Genomic DNA, 14,835 nt, shown 5'->3' with positions numbered 1-14,835 from the left:
GAGTGAGGAGCCGAGAAGCACGGTGTGCGGGGCGCTGAGCTCGGGCCGGAGCCCGGGGGTCCCCTGCTTCCCGAGGCCCGTCTGGCGGGTGGATATTGTGGCCAACACTTTTCCTCCATTCTAGACTCGGAGCCCCTGACCGGAGGGCCTGGGTCTTGCTCTCTCTGTCTCTGTGACCAGGTACAAGGACCTGCCCTCGGTAAGCGTTCAGTGAAGATCTGTAGAACCACGTTGGCTGTAGATGCCCCTCTGGTGAGCGGTGCTGATCCCCCAGCTGTGCTGAGCTCCTTGCCTCTGTCCCAGGGAAACCGTCCCCCGGCGCCTCTCCTAGCCTAGTGTCTTCCTTTACCTCTTTGGACCCATTTCTCCGAGTAGCTTGCTCACTTTTCCAGTCTCTCTGGCTTTTCTCTTTTGATCACAATCATGCCTCGCCCTCCCTCATCCTTCTGCCACCCGGCCTTGGCCCTGCGCGCCCCATTGCTCCTGTCCTGGCTGCCGTGCTTCTTGAGAGGGACCCCAGCAGCCTCGGCCCGGGGCCTCCCTTTCCGGCGCCAGCGCACTGCACCGAGGCTGATGTGTCCGAGAGCCAGTGCAGGGGACCTCGCCTCGGGTCCGACTGATCTCATGTCAAATCGAATGTTTGTTCCTTCAAAAACAGTTTCAATTTTTAAAATATGAGGTATTTTAACCATACAAGAGAATTATGTAATAAACACCTATCTTCTTCCTGCTCATATTCAACAAATTTAACACTTGGCAATTTTGCTTAGCTTTTTATTTTTTATTTATAGGTTGCAGGTGTGGTTAAAACTGCTCTGTGCTCCTCCTCATTCCATTCTTCTGCCCCCCGTTTCCTTCTGTAGGAAACCGCCACCCTGGGCTTGGCATGTCCCCTCCCATCCAGGTTTTTATAGTCACACCACGTGTGTAAGTGGCCCTGAATAAGATGGTGTCACATTAAAACCTTGGATAAATAGCATCAGATTGCACCTTTCATCCTGCCACTTGCTTTTATTCCTCTGTTTTTAAGGTCTGTCCACATTGATCTGCAGAGCTCTTGGTCATTCATCTGAACTTTTTTTACGACACTGCATTTATATTTTTCCTGCAGTCTCTTTATCCCATAACTTCTATTCTTTTTTCCCTTTGCTTGATCCATTAGCTCCGTTTGTCCCTGTTAACTACATTTGGGTTTTTGCAGAAGCCTTTCTTGGATGCCCACTAGGCATTTAATGTTGCTCTTGCCCAGCATTGGGATGAAAACGTGACCAAGATATAGTCTCTGTTCCTCCTAAAGCCCATCGTCAGGCAGATCTGGACTGGGGTCATCTTTCCATTTCCCTCTCTTGGCTTCTAATAATATGGTTTCAATAACAATAGTAGCCAGCATTCCTTCAGGGCTTACTGTGCCCCAGACGCTCTTTGGAGCCCTTTGTGTATATTGGGTCCTTTCATCCCCACAGCCAGCTGGGAGGCAGGCACTGTTAGTGTCCATGTTTACAGGTGAAGAAACTGAGCCTCAAAGAGGCTAAGCCCAAGATGGCCAGCCAGGAATTGCAGAACACAGATGGGGTTCATGCCACTGCATGCCACCTGTTGGGCTCTTAAGTGTCCTCCTGGCCTCTTCCCTTTCTGCTTGCTTGTGTCGTCCCCAGTGTCTGTCATGAGCCCTGGTCTTTGTCTGCCCCGCAGTGCCAGGATTCCCCGATGGTCTCATTTGCTTCCGCGGACCTAGGGAGAGCCACGTGCATGTGAACACCAGCTGCCGTCTGTTACCCAGGTCTCTTGGTCGTGAGTCACTGACCTCTATCTCCGCGGCCCACCAGGTGGTTCTACCTCACAATCCACAGTATCACACGGAGCTCACAACTCCAGCACCCCTGTTCTCTTCTCCCTCAGCCCTGCTTCTCCTCCCATTGTCTCCATTTTGGTTATTGGTGGCCAGAAGCAAAGACCCCAAAGGCACCTGTGATTTTCTATGATTATTCCATGACGCGCTCAGCTCCCTTTGGCAGTGCCTCCCAGACCTCCCCTCTCCTTTCTGTCCCCTGTCCCCCAGATCAGCCTGGCTGAAAGCTGGTAGCCTCTCTGCCGGAGCCCCTTGCCTGGTCTCAGCTTTCAGAAGCACTAGAGGCTTCTAAACTGCCATCCTCACTGAAGCCGAGTCTGATCTTGTTACTCTTCTGCTTTTCAACCCTTAGGGCTCACCACTGCCCCAGAATAATCAGCAGAGGTCTTAGGACACTGAAAACCTTTCTGTCTCCAACCTCAGCTGGCCCGTCAGCCACCTGCTGTGCCGTTGGCTCAGGCCTCCTGCTTCACTGTCACTGGGGCTTCTCCTGCGTCTCCAGAGTCCTTGTCTCTGGGCCTTGAGGGCACTGTCCTCTCCCCTTTCCTTGCTTGGTGTATGAGTGTCCTGGGGCTGCTGTGACAAATGACCACAAATTGGGGTGCTTAACACAACAGAAATGTCTTCTCTCATGGTTCTGGGGACCGTAAGTCAAAAATCATGGTGCCGTGTGGCTGTGCTAACTGCAGGCCTGTGGGTGGTCCTGCCTGCCTCCTCCAGCCTCTGGTGGCTGCTGGCGTCCTTAGCTTGCACCTGCATCCCTCCAGCCCTGCCTCCCACCTTCACATGGCCTCCCTCTTCCCTGTCTCTCCTGCTTTCTTTTATAAGGACTCTTGTGGTTGCATTTAGGTCCCACCCTATCATCCTGGATGGTCTCAAGATCCTTAATGTGATCCTTAATCACATCTGCAAAGACCCTTTTCCAGAGAAGATGACATTCAAAGATTCCAAGAATTTAATGTGGAGATAGCTTCTGGAGGCCACCCTCAGCGGGTTTCTCCCTGTCCCTGACGACCCGCTCAGGGCTTCCCCTCCCCACCTGGAGCGCCCTCCCGCACTGCTGCCCTCTGGCACCCTCGGCTGTCCCCTGAGACTGTGTCGTGTGATGATATAGCCGGTGGGCCCAGCTCTTCTGGTCTGTTGTCTGCTTGTGCTCTCTGCTCCTGGCATGTGCCAGGCGCTCAATAAGCATTTGACACCCTCAGAGTTATTAGGGGCTTTGCTGCCTCTTGTTGGACACCACGTCCTGTCACCTGGTCCTGGTTATATTGCTGGGGCATCACCTCTTCTCTGCTTGCCCCCCTCCAGGATTGGTGCAATAATCATCTTGCTGACCTTTCTGCCCTCAGTCCCTCATTGCCTCCAGTTTTCTCAGAATAACACCGCTGGAGTGATCTTTCTAAAATCCTGTTTCGTCCTGTCACCTGTTCGGAAACTTGGATGTCAGATTGCCTCCGTGGCACAGTCTCCCAGCGAGCCCTCTTTATGACCTGCCATCGCCCATCACCTGTGACGCTAGATACGCACTTCCCACTGCTGTTTCCCTGCCTTACCATCACTGTGATGAGCATATTTTGCTACTTGTGGTATAAATTGGAATTTCCCATGCTTTGGTTTCCCCAGAATGTTCTCTCTCCAGCTTCTTAGGATCCTTCTTAGTTTTAGTGCTTGCTCACGCCCTGCAGACAGTAAAGAATCTTCCCCTTCTCTGGACTATAGAGTCTTTGTTTTCCGGTTCTTGTATGACCCCCTTCTCTGGGCCTGGGGTCTTACAGGTGGTGGGAGGGCAGCTGTTCCTGATCCCTGTGCCTGAGGAGGAAAATGTGCTCCCTGTCATCCGCATGCTGCCAGGTCCTGAAGGCTTGCCGGAGGACAAAGGACGAATCAGGCACACTACCTGCCCTCCAAGTTCACTCTCTGCAGTGGGGAACACAGATGACAATGTGCGGTCATACAGGAAAAAATATGTGTGCATGCGTGCATGTGTGTGTTTGTGTGTGTGTGTGTAGGAATCTGGGATGGGTTGTGAAGGAGACGTGCAGGGTGTCAGAATACAGATGGGGAACTGACCTGCATGGGATCAGGGGAAGAGATGTTTGGCTGAGAGCAGAAGATTAGTGGTCCGTTGGGAGGGGGAACAGCACTTTCTAAGGTCCCAGGAAGGATGTGGGATAAAGGGCCAGGAAACTTGTGGGGCTCATGCACACTGCAGGGGCGGGAGGCACTTGGCACTCTGTGTAGGGAGCATGGTCTTGATCCTGAGAGCACGTATTCTGCCCTCAGCCAAACAGGGTGTCCGGTTCTGCTAGCACTCTCTGCCCCCGACAGTGATGACGAATATAAAGCAGAAGCTGCAAATGTACGTCCATCTGGGGAGTGACAGCCCCTCAGTTTGGTGAACTGTCCCACAGACTGGTGTGTGCATGACTTGTAGTGTCACATGCAGTCAGGGTAGGCCAACATGTTCCCACTTACAGGGTAGCTGGTGACTTGGCTAGCTAGGTCAGAGGACGTTGACAGTTCAGATCTGAGCACACTTGGGAAGTGGCTCTCTGCAGATCAATTGTTTTAAGAAGGCAAGGCTTGGAAAATCAGAGCGATTTGGGCAGAGTCATGGCAGCTGGCTTAGGTGTCTGCTGGGCAACATGCTGAGATTTACAGGTAAATCCTTGAACCCCCTTGGATCATAGGACCTCGTTTCCCCAAGTTCAGGAACCCAGTGTTGGATAGGAAATGATTGTAGATGATACTTGGACAATTAAAAAAATGTAATATATGTGTGTATCTGTCTTATAGACGAGGACAAGACTGAAGTAGGTATGTCAGTAAATAAGAAACAGTCACTCTGAAGATTGCAGATATGGCCAAAATGTTACAGCAGTTAGGGAAATGCTGTGTTAAAGTATTTGTTCTCCTATCAGTCAAAGGTATACAAGTAAAGGAATAGCATAAAGACAAATAGTATAAATAGTATAAAGACAAGTAAAGGAATAGAATAAAGAAGAAAATTTATTCTACTTTTAGTAGGTAGTTTTGTAGAGTTTGTGAGATCCTGTCCCCACTGGGAAGTGGGTGGACAGTCAAGGACTTTCTATTTGCTTCTGGAGCCCTGTTCACAAACCCACGATTGATGAGCCAGTGGTCATTTCATAGAAGCCCTGAGACCAAGATTCCCTAGCCAGTCCTCAGAACTTCTGCCTTGTGGCGAAGGGATGGTTCCCAGAGCCATCGTGTCTTCTGTACCTGCTGCTCCGCTCTCCACTGAGCCATGGAGAGGGGGAAGCACAGCATGTCGTAGAAGTAAACGGCTCTGGGATTATTGTAACATTTTAGGAAAAGTCATACAAGAGGATTTAAAAAATTATGAGCCTTCATTGTTTGTACAGTAAGTTACAGAGTGTAGCTGTTTCCTTGATTGGAAAAGCATGACGTTAGAGAAGGGGATTCTTTTCATTTTCAAAGTGTAGAAACATACCCCATGGAGCTGCCCGATTCTATTACAGCCTCAAAGCATTTGGCAATTATTCTTCATTTATGTAAAAGTTTTCCTCGACTATGAGTGAAAGGTCTGCTTTTTAAATTAATTTGATTGTTTGCATATTCCATATGTTTTTAAGATGAGTCAGGTTGAACAATAATTATTACAATTCAAATATTCCAGGGTTCTCTTATAAATTCCAAGTTTCCCTATAAGAAATTTGTTTCACAAAATGAACCTGGATAATATCATTTTTGGGGTATTTGGCAGTTGAACAGCAAACTTTGCCAACTAGATCTTTTTTTGTTTGAAAGTTGGTTAGGCAAGTGTCCAGGGTTACAACGGACAAGCAAGTATCTTATCCCTAGAGACTGATAACACCGTGACAAATACTGCTCGATGCGCGGCATGATTTTTATTTTGTTTTGTTTCCAACCTTTCCATTCTTGTCAGCAATATCCTCCTCCTTTTTTTTTTCCTGGGGAACATATTTGGAAAATAAAACAAGTCTTCAAAAAGCTATCTCCATAAATCACTTGCAGAACAAATTAGCTCACATAAATTGTTGCTGGTATCATACTTAAGAAGATAAGTTTTCACATGTGGCTGGAAAGAACAGAAGGGGCCTTGAACCCTCCTGCAGTCACGGCTCACCTGCCTTTCAGAGCATCTCTGGAGGAGCTCTCCCCTGGGCCCTGATGCAAGCAGGGTCTGGCTGCCCACTCTGGCCCTGTGTGCTTTGGTCAGATTCAGAAACTGTTCTGTTTCCTTCCCTGGAGCCCAGAGGCCAGGGGGTCTGGGAGGGGACTCGCTCCTTGGAGACCCAAAGCTGTGGAGCACAGAGGGTGCTGTTGTCTTTTTAGCTAGGAAATGGCAGCGTGGGTAGAGAACGGGTTTCATTCTTCAAGGAAAAGAAGGCCACGTGTGTGATGTGCAGAGCTCTGCTAGGCAGGCAGAGTTCTCCTTTACGGGTCTGTGACATCCAGGCACTGCGGGCACTGACATGTACTTGGGAGAAGGTGATAGGTGAGGAAAGAAGTGATCGCGCTGCTCTGCTGCCCCTGTGTTTTTGCGGCCAGGTGGTATGAATGTCGCTACCTCCGTGTGCACATACACACACACCTAGAACAGTGCCGTTTCAAAGGAGGTGCTTCGCACTCGGGGGAAACCTTGCGTGCTTCCATAGACAAAATGTGCAACTGTTCACTAGACTTTCCATTCCCATTCCATAGGCTTTCCATTCTCTTACAATCGGTGAATCTGATGCTGGTGACCCTAGAACATACGTGATTAGGGAAATCAAAGAGGGTCAACTAGACTTGTCCTGGGCATTTTTAAATTGAGTTACGCAGTACAGATTTCATGCATCCTGTTTGGTGACGTCTTTCAGATATGCCAGGCATGTTAGTGACCCCCTCTACATACAGTCAGAAGGCTTGGTTCAGATCTGTCTTCTATCACGTAGCAGTTGAACTGAGAACTTTGTTTGTTTGTTTCTTTCTCCTGCAAAATGGTGAGCTGCTCAAACACAGGTGTTTTTCCACCACCAGTACCCAGCATGGTGCCAGGCCCAGAGCCGGCACTAAATAAATGTTAGTTGTTAAATGAATGAATTGGTAAAAACTGGAAGTGCTGTATCCTGTAATTATATCTAGACAGCATAAACAGGCCACCAGAGACCAATTATAATTCCTCTTGCTGCAGGAAGGCCATTAGCATTCTGAGATTATAACTAATTGTCAGAAGCCTATTTTTCTCTCTCTACACATTTTCACATTAAGGCTTCCTCATTTTTTGTCGTCATTCCTATTTTTAAGTTCATTTTTATTTGTGCATTTATTTAAAAAGAATGGTTGGTTATGTGCTATAAAAAATAGTTGGCTCCAAGCAACTAAGTGAAGATCGTCATTCCACACAAGTGGTTCCCAGGGCCTAAGGAATACCATTTCTTGTCACTTGGTGTGCTGACTTTTAATGATTCTGGATTTGTTTTATCTGGGTAGTAATAAGGTCATGTGGGCGCGGTGCGTGGAGGGGGTGGATGGAGACACTGGGCACCCTGTAGTCCCTGTTACCTTGGATATGGAAGCCTTGTGTCCTCATTTACTGTGGCTTCCACTCTGTACAATTCTGCCTAGCATCAAATCAGAGGTATGTGTCCTCTAAGTTTGGAAGACACAACCTTTTCCGCATTCAGGTTGTGGGGAGTTTCTCCTGCTCCCTCCCCAGTTGGTTTTCTTTCTGCTTCTGTCGGCTGTGTGCAAATTCCAAATAGAGGAGCAGGTAAACTGCTAGCCCAGGGCCCCTGGCTCTGCCAGGGCAGCTGCTGTGCAGTGGGAAGAGCGGACCACAGAGGCAGCAGGTCCTCTCTGCCTCCCTCCCTTCCTCCTTCCTTTTCCCTTTTTCTTTTTTTGGGCAGGTAGTGGGAGAATTCTTTAAAAATTTTTTGGGGGGTTAATTTTTCATTTTGTTTTGGTTTAGATCTTTTAGAAAAGTTGCAGAAATGAGCTCCTATATACACCCTTTATCCAACTCCTCCAGTAGTTTATATTTAGCTACAGTGGTTTACCCCATTCTCTCTCTCTAGGCATGTGCAACAGACACACACACACACACACACACACACACACACGTATACATATTCACATATGTAGACATATTTTCTGAGCCATTTTGAGAGTAAATTGGAGACGTTGTGTCCCTTCACTCCTAAATATTTAGTGTATGTTTCTAAAAACAAGGAAATTCTCTCTTAAACAACTTCAGTGCACTGATCGAAGTCAAGAAGTTTAACACTGATACAATGCTAGTATCTTATCCCCAGTTCATGTTAAAATGTCGTTTGTCCAGGATCCAGTCCAGGATCACACACGGCACTGAACTGTCACATCTCTTTGGTCTTCTTTAATCTGAAACAGATCCTGAGTCTTTCTTTAAATTATGTGACATCAGCAATTTGGAAGAGTCTGGGCCAGTTCTTTGGTACATGGTCTCCCAGTTTGGGTTTGTTTGATGTTTCCTCATGATTAGATTCAGTCTCTGCATTTCTGGCTGGAAATCACAGTAGTCACGTTGTGCTCTCATATGTCACATCAGGAGGCCTGAGGCTCCAGTTTTTCCTGATATGGGTGACGTTGGCCCCGGTGACTTAGTAGCTAGACTTGGTGTCTGCCAGTTTCTCCGTGCTCCTTTTCCGTCTGGAAGTACAAGCAGGTTCCCTTTGAAGCTGTCCAGGTGTGCTTCTCAGTACTGGGGTCTGCGGATGTCTGCTGTGAAGAATGTTCCTGTCTCCATTATTTGCTAGCATTTTGTTGAGGATTTTCACATCTACATTCAAGAGGACTGTTGTGGGCAATTTTCTTTTCCTATTATGTTTTTTGTCAGGTTTTAGAATAGGGTTATTCTGGCCATGGAACATGAACTGTGAAGTATTCCCTGCTCTCCTGTTTTCTGAAAGATTTTGTTTAAGACTGGTGTTATTTTTTCCCTTAAATATTTGTTAGAATTCATCAGTAAAGCTTCTGGTCCTAGAATTTTCTTTGTGAGGTGGTTTTTGGTAACAGATCCAATTCAGATACGGAGGCTATTCAGATTTGTTACTTAGCTGTGTCATTGCCTGAGTTGTGTATTTTAGGGAATTCATTTTTCATTTGAGTTTTTAAATTTATTGGGATAAAGTTGTTTGCAATATTCCCTTATGTCTTTTATGCCTGTATGATCTGTAGTGTTAGCCCTTTTCATGATTGATAATTTCTGTTCTCTCTCTCTTTTTTCTTAATACTCTTGCTATGTATTTATCAATTTTATTAATATTTTCAAAAAACCTATTTTTGGCCTTTTAGATTTCTTTGTTCTCTTTTTCATTGATTTCTACTATTTATTATTTCCTTCCTTCTACTTGAGTTCAATTTGCTTGTATTTTTCTAGCTTCTTAAAGAGGAAATTATGTCTTTCAGCCTACCTTCTTTCCATTGTAAGCATTTAAAGCCAGGCATATGATGTTTACATCTCTGTGATGTATCGATCCTTTTATTAAGAAGTGGCTTTCTTTATGACTAATAAACTGTGTCTTGTATTCTACTACAGTGTTACCCTAAACATGCCAGCTTTCTTATGCTTATGTCATAGTATATTTGTTTATATCCTTTTACTCTCAGTCTTACATGTCTGTGTTGAAAGTGTTTCTGCTTCCCTTAGCATGGAGTTGGGTCTTGCTTTAAATCCAATCTGATAGTTTTTGCCTTTTATTTGGAATGTTTAGTCCATTTATGCTTAATGTAATTAATTGGTTACATTTGGATTTAATTCTGCCATTTTGTTATTTGTTTTCTGTTTGTTTCATCTGTTTTTTTTTTCCCTCTTTTGTGAATTCTTTCCTGCCTTTTTTTGGTACTAATTGAGTATTTTTGTAGTGCTGCATTTGAATTCCTCTAGTGAGGATTCTCAAAAACTAGAGCACCTTGCAACAATGTCATTCTACTCACTCTCCTCTTCACTGCTGTTTTTGACATTATGACATATTATGAACTTGGTAAGAAGTTATTAATTTCAAATGACTTCTTCAGACTAGTGTCTATTTTCCCCTTTCTCTGTCATTAATTTACGGCTATGTCTTAACTGTGTCCTTAAAGCAGCTTCTGTCCTTCCTCAGCGTAACCCGCTTTGACTATACTCAGCACGATTTTATTTGCTTTGGTACGTCCCTTAGTTTTTCGGGCTCTGCTCGGGTAACGTTTGGGGGATGCGGAGAGCCTGTGCGGAGTGCTTCAGGCGGTGTCGCACAGCACGGCCCCCTCGCTGAGCAGGGCTGCGCTCTCGCCCCTTCACCAGACCCATCAGCGACCCCTGTCGGCGGGTAAGTGCGGGCCGCTCGGCAGCTCTGGCCTGCAGCCTCCGCGAGCCGCAGGGCCCCATCGTGCCTTCTGGACTTGGGACTGTTTTGTCTTTCCAGTAACCGATTGGCGTATTTAGACATTGTGAAGATGAGGGCACCTAAAATCTCAAAAGCTCTGGTGCATATCAAGAAAGTGGCACACACCTTAACATTTGTAGCGAAAGAGTGTCCCTGAAGTGAGAAGAGAAAGAACTATAGCTCTGAATTGTTGCCTTTTCTGTTACTACCACAAACATGTCTGTAATAATAGTTTGTTTTCAGATGCTTTATAACGTCTTGAATTATTTGATATGCAATTAATATTCTAGAAGAATTAAAACCTCCCTGATGGTACTAAATGTTTCCTTATTTTCTGTTGGAAAATAGTTTATTTGGCCTTTAGGGAGTGCCTTAGAAAGCAATACATCTGCTTAGACATAATTTGGTGGACAGTGAATTGTTTGGTGATCAGCCATCTGTTCAGCTTGAGCTCAGACCTGGCTGATGCTACATTCACTGCACTGTTCTCTCTGATTTCAGGTGCGCCAGGCTGCCTTCCAGGCCCTAGGCCCCTTTATTTCCACCTTTGCAATCCCCTCCAGGGCTGGCCTTTATATTCAAGAAGATGGTACCCTGAGCATCCGGCCAGTGGTTCAGGATTTGGACTCCAGTTTCACCTCCAGGCCACCCAGTGCAGACAGTTGCGGTGACACTTGCTCAGCCCAGTAAGCTCCAACCAGAATAAATGCCAGGATCCCTGCTGCACCTCGGGCCTCCACCTAAAGATCTAGCAATTATCTTGTCTAAAGTTTTAGTAACAGTGACCTTCTGGGCAAGATAGAATATTAGAGCTTTAATTATGTAAAGAAGCAAAAAGTAATTGCAGTAATGATTTTAAAACATGGCTACTGGGTTATAAATAATGGTGCTACTGTGTTTCCTAAATTTAGATAAAATATTCATTGAGACTAGTGATTAAATAACCTATAAAGAAAAATTTCTCTTACTTTTTGATTAATAAAGTTCTTTGGATAATTTACATGGGGAGAAAGGGGAGTGTCCCAAATGAACTTCTGTGCCATAGGATAGTGCGTGCTCACAAGGGAGGCACTCCTGACCCACCATTTGTAGACCGTATACTACTTTTCTAGTAAATTCTGGTGATCAGTCTTAGATTTTTTTTCGTCTTTCCTCTGAGAATGATGGGTACATACTAACCAGTCCATTTGAGGTAGTTTACAACCGTCTGTGCATTGTTAATATTCTACAGAGCATCTCGAGCAATACAAGTCCTTTTTAAGACTGGTTCATCCTTCCCCATCAAAATTCACCGAGTTCCTGCCATATGTCAGGCCTCTCTCTGTGCAGCGCCGGCCAGCTCAGGACTTACCAAGTGGCCAAGAGCTTGTGCTCACCAGCTTCTGCACCTTTTATTCTCTAATGCCTGCCCCCTGGTGGAGGTCTTAATGGGCAGTAAGTGCATGAAATCTTGCTACTGAATGTGTGTCAGCAGAAGCCACGGCTAACTCACTACTTGATACAAAGGAGGGATGGACTGAACGTCCGCGTGACAGTTTCAATGCACATAATACTCCCACTGGGGCAGAGAGGACTGATCGGACCTCTTATTCTGTTGTGCGGTCATTATCTTCTGGCACGAAAGGCTAGGAGATTGGGTGGCCGGGTTGAGAGGAGGACTGGGCTTGCGAGGATGTGGATCCCATGTTTTTCCATTCTGCCTCCAGTCTATTGCATGTCACTAAAGGTTTGCTTTCCTCAATATACCCTCGTTCAACAAAGCTGGTGCAGATAGAGCCAAATCTACCCGCAGAAGGCAAGTCACCTAAAACTGGCAATTTCCTGCATATCAGTAGCTCCTCCAATGGTCTAATGGAGGGGCTGGTGGAAGACTCTGCCGTGGCTGGGGCTGAGGTGCCCAGGTTTTCTCCTGAGTCCAGAGCCTCCCAAAGCTTCCTGATATTAATGACCTCCCCACCAACAGCCACCCTGGACCAGATCCCTGGGCCTGCCCAGGGAGTCCTGAGGTCGCATTCAGTAATTTCCTGCATTGGCGAACTCCTCTCCCTGACGTAAGCAAGGACTTAGAGCTGCTTCTGAGCAACGCAGGGCTGCAGGAAGGCTGCAGCAGACCTGAGACTGTGCATAGCAGCTTTGTGGCCAGGAATGAGATTCAAAAAGTCCTTGAGAGTTTGCAGGAGCACATGATGAATGTTCAAGGTAAATGTTGTCCATGGTAATCAAAGAAAAGCATATGTGTCTGGATTGTGTATCTCGGAGGCCTGGGGATTACTGCGTGTGTGTGTGGGTCTACTACCTCTCCCTGCGTGGTGCGCACACTGACAGGAGAGGCTTGTTCAGCCCCACCGCAGCCAGAACATCAGGGCTTTGTCCATGCAGGCACCTGCAAGGGGCTGGCCTCCTTGTTTTGCAGCCGAGCAAGGTCTGCAGTCAGTTCCAATCTAAAAGCAGATCGTTCTTGGACACATCCATAGCAGTGGAAATTTTATTAGCTCTTGGACACTGTTACATCATTTCCCACGTTATGTGCCCTTTCTAGTTATGAACAGCTGAGGCTGTTGCTCCTTTTGGAGCCTATTAACTGAGCCCTTAGCTAAACTTTAAGGTTTTTGTCTTTGTACAGTGAGGAAAAGCACAACAACTTCTTGGGGGTATTTTTCATTTTATGACTAGTGCTCCCACCAAGTGTCTGATCTGGGAGCCAGGCCTTGCAATCCACATCCATTATCACTCCTCTTCTTTCTCTAAACAGCACTATATTTGTATGCTTCCTTGAGTTGGGGAAATTGGAAAAAACAACAATTGCTGCTGTTGCCGGGCAAAGATTTGTGAAGCTTTTAGGAAAGGAAATGTGAAAATCCAGTTAGCCCTGTGATTATTCTTTGTCTCTAAATTTATAAAGGAAATTAAGTCAATGTTTGCTGAAGGAATGAGCATATGTAACATACTGCTTCTAGTAGCTACAGACAGAGGTCTGTTTTTGGAAAACACTTTTCTAAAGCTGCATTAATCTCAATCCTGGGACCTGGGCTGGGTGCTGGGGCAGCAGTGACTGACATGTGAGGCCCCTATGGTCTGGGATTGTGTAAACAGCCACTGCCATAGGGTATGGAAAGGGCTGGGACGGGAGTGGGCATGACATGCTATGGGAACACAGGGCAGGAAACCCGCCATTCCTGGGGACGGAAATGTCTGGGAGATGACCTTGCAGTGCAGGACATCTGACATGTGCTTTAAAGGCTAGCTAGGAATCAACCATCTAGAGAAGTTGAGGGATGAGTTTCAGAGAGGTCTTTCAGTTCCCTGGCTGTCTGTAAAATACTATATATATATTTTAGGCATACCTAATTTATTTGTTAGAAAGGACCCAGGGCTTTCATCAGAACTCAGAGGATCTGTGACCCCAAGAGATTCAGGAATAAATGACATGCTGGGTACTCATGAACTGGCTGTGTCTGGAAAGGTCACTCAGGCCCTTTGGAAGGGCCTGGCACAGTGCACTAAGGAGGTGGGACTTGGCCCTGGGCACAGTGGGGAGCCAGCTACAACTCTAAGCATTTTAATGAATCTTGGGGTCTGCTGAATTTAACTAGTAGAAGACAGGATTCAGGCAGTGGTGTGTGTGTGTGTGTGTGTGTGTGTGTTGGGGAGGTTGGGGAGGTTGTGTGTGTGTGTGTGTGTTGGGAGGTTGGGGACATGGAAGCATCAGTTTGTCTTTATAGAAAGGTATGTGAAGTATGCCATCCTTTACCGTCAGGAGGGCATCAGACAGATTCATGCTCACCCATGTGTATGTCGATGGATTCAGTTCTGCGTGTGTGTGTGTGTGTGTGTGTGTGTGTGTGTGTGTGTGTGTGTGGTGGAGAAGGCAGTCATCCTGCTTTATAAATGGGGTACAGCACCCTCTCTGAGCCAGTGGACCTCCCAGACATTGATGTTCAGTCACAGTGTGTTGTTTTTCTGTGAAACATGACGGAGTCAGACTCTGATTTTCCTAATTGAGGCTTTGTAATTTCAGGTTTGATGCATTGTGCACAGTTGGTGTTTAGTTGGAATAGTTAGAGTTAATGGCTGTAAATACCACACCTCACCAAGAGCTGCTCTGGGACTCTGGCATGTGCTTGCTGCAGGGACAGACGTGTGGAAGGCAGGGGCTGTGTAGCACACCCACATCCAGACTGTCTTGTTGTGAAATCTCCCCTAAAGTGGATCCCTACAAACCAAATAAAGTTATTAAAAATCCTGAAACTTCTCTTCCTGCAGCTCAAGTTCAGGTGTTATCAGCTGCACTGAGAGCTGCCCAGCTGGGCTCTGTTTGCGGGCCGGAGCCCAAGTCGGCAGCCGGTCTGCGGGCAGCAGCCCCTCCAGAGGCCGGCCGCACTGCCGACAGTCAGACAGCTCTGTTGGCTTCGTCGTCGGGGACCGAGCTCTCCGCGGCCAGGATATTACAGCACGGTGAGTATTTGCCCTCTCTCTTGGCCACTGAGGATGTGACAGAAATCACAAAGCTGCATTTTCTTTATTAATATATCCTGGCAAAGATGATAATGGCAAATTTAATTTTATTCTTAAGGTCATGTTTTGGATAACTAGACA

The 14,835-nt window shown here is 46.5% G+C and overlaps 1 protein-coding gene across 3 annotated transcripts in view; it reads left to right on the top strand.

The window, feature by feature from the left end:
• LOC130683913 (putative serine/threonine-protein phosphatase 4 regulatory subunit 1-like) overlaps positions 1-14,835 on the top strand; it is a 58,743-nt gene that overhangs the window by 38,722 nt on the left and 5,186 nt on the right. For all 3 annotated transcript variants that reach the window (XR_008998033.1, XM_057503107.1, XM_057503108.1), the window contains one exon: positions 14,503-14,694. Coding sequence is in view for 2 of the 3 variants with exons in the window: in XM_057503107.1 (XP_057359090.1) it covers positions 14,503-14,694 (192 nt within the window). In the remaining variant the exon portion in view is untranslated. The remainder of the gene's footprint in view (positions 1-14,502; positions 14,695-14,835) is intronic.

Source organism: Manis pentadactyla, chromosome 5, assembly GCF_030020395.1.
Source record: "Manis pentadactyla isolate mManPen7 chromosome 5, mManPen7.hap1, whole genome shotgun sequence".
Classification (NCBI taxonomy): domain Eukaryota; kingdom Metazoa; phylum Chordata; class Mammalia; order Pholidota; family Manidae; genus Manis; species Manis pentadactyla.
This window is presented reverse-complemented; position numbering and strand designations above follow the sequence as displayed.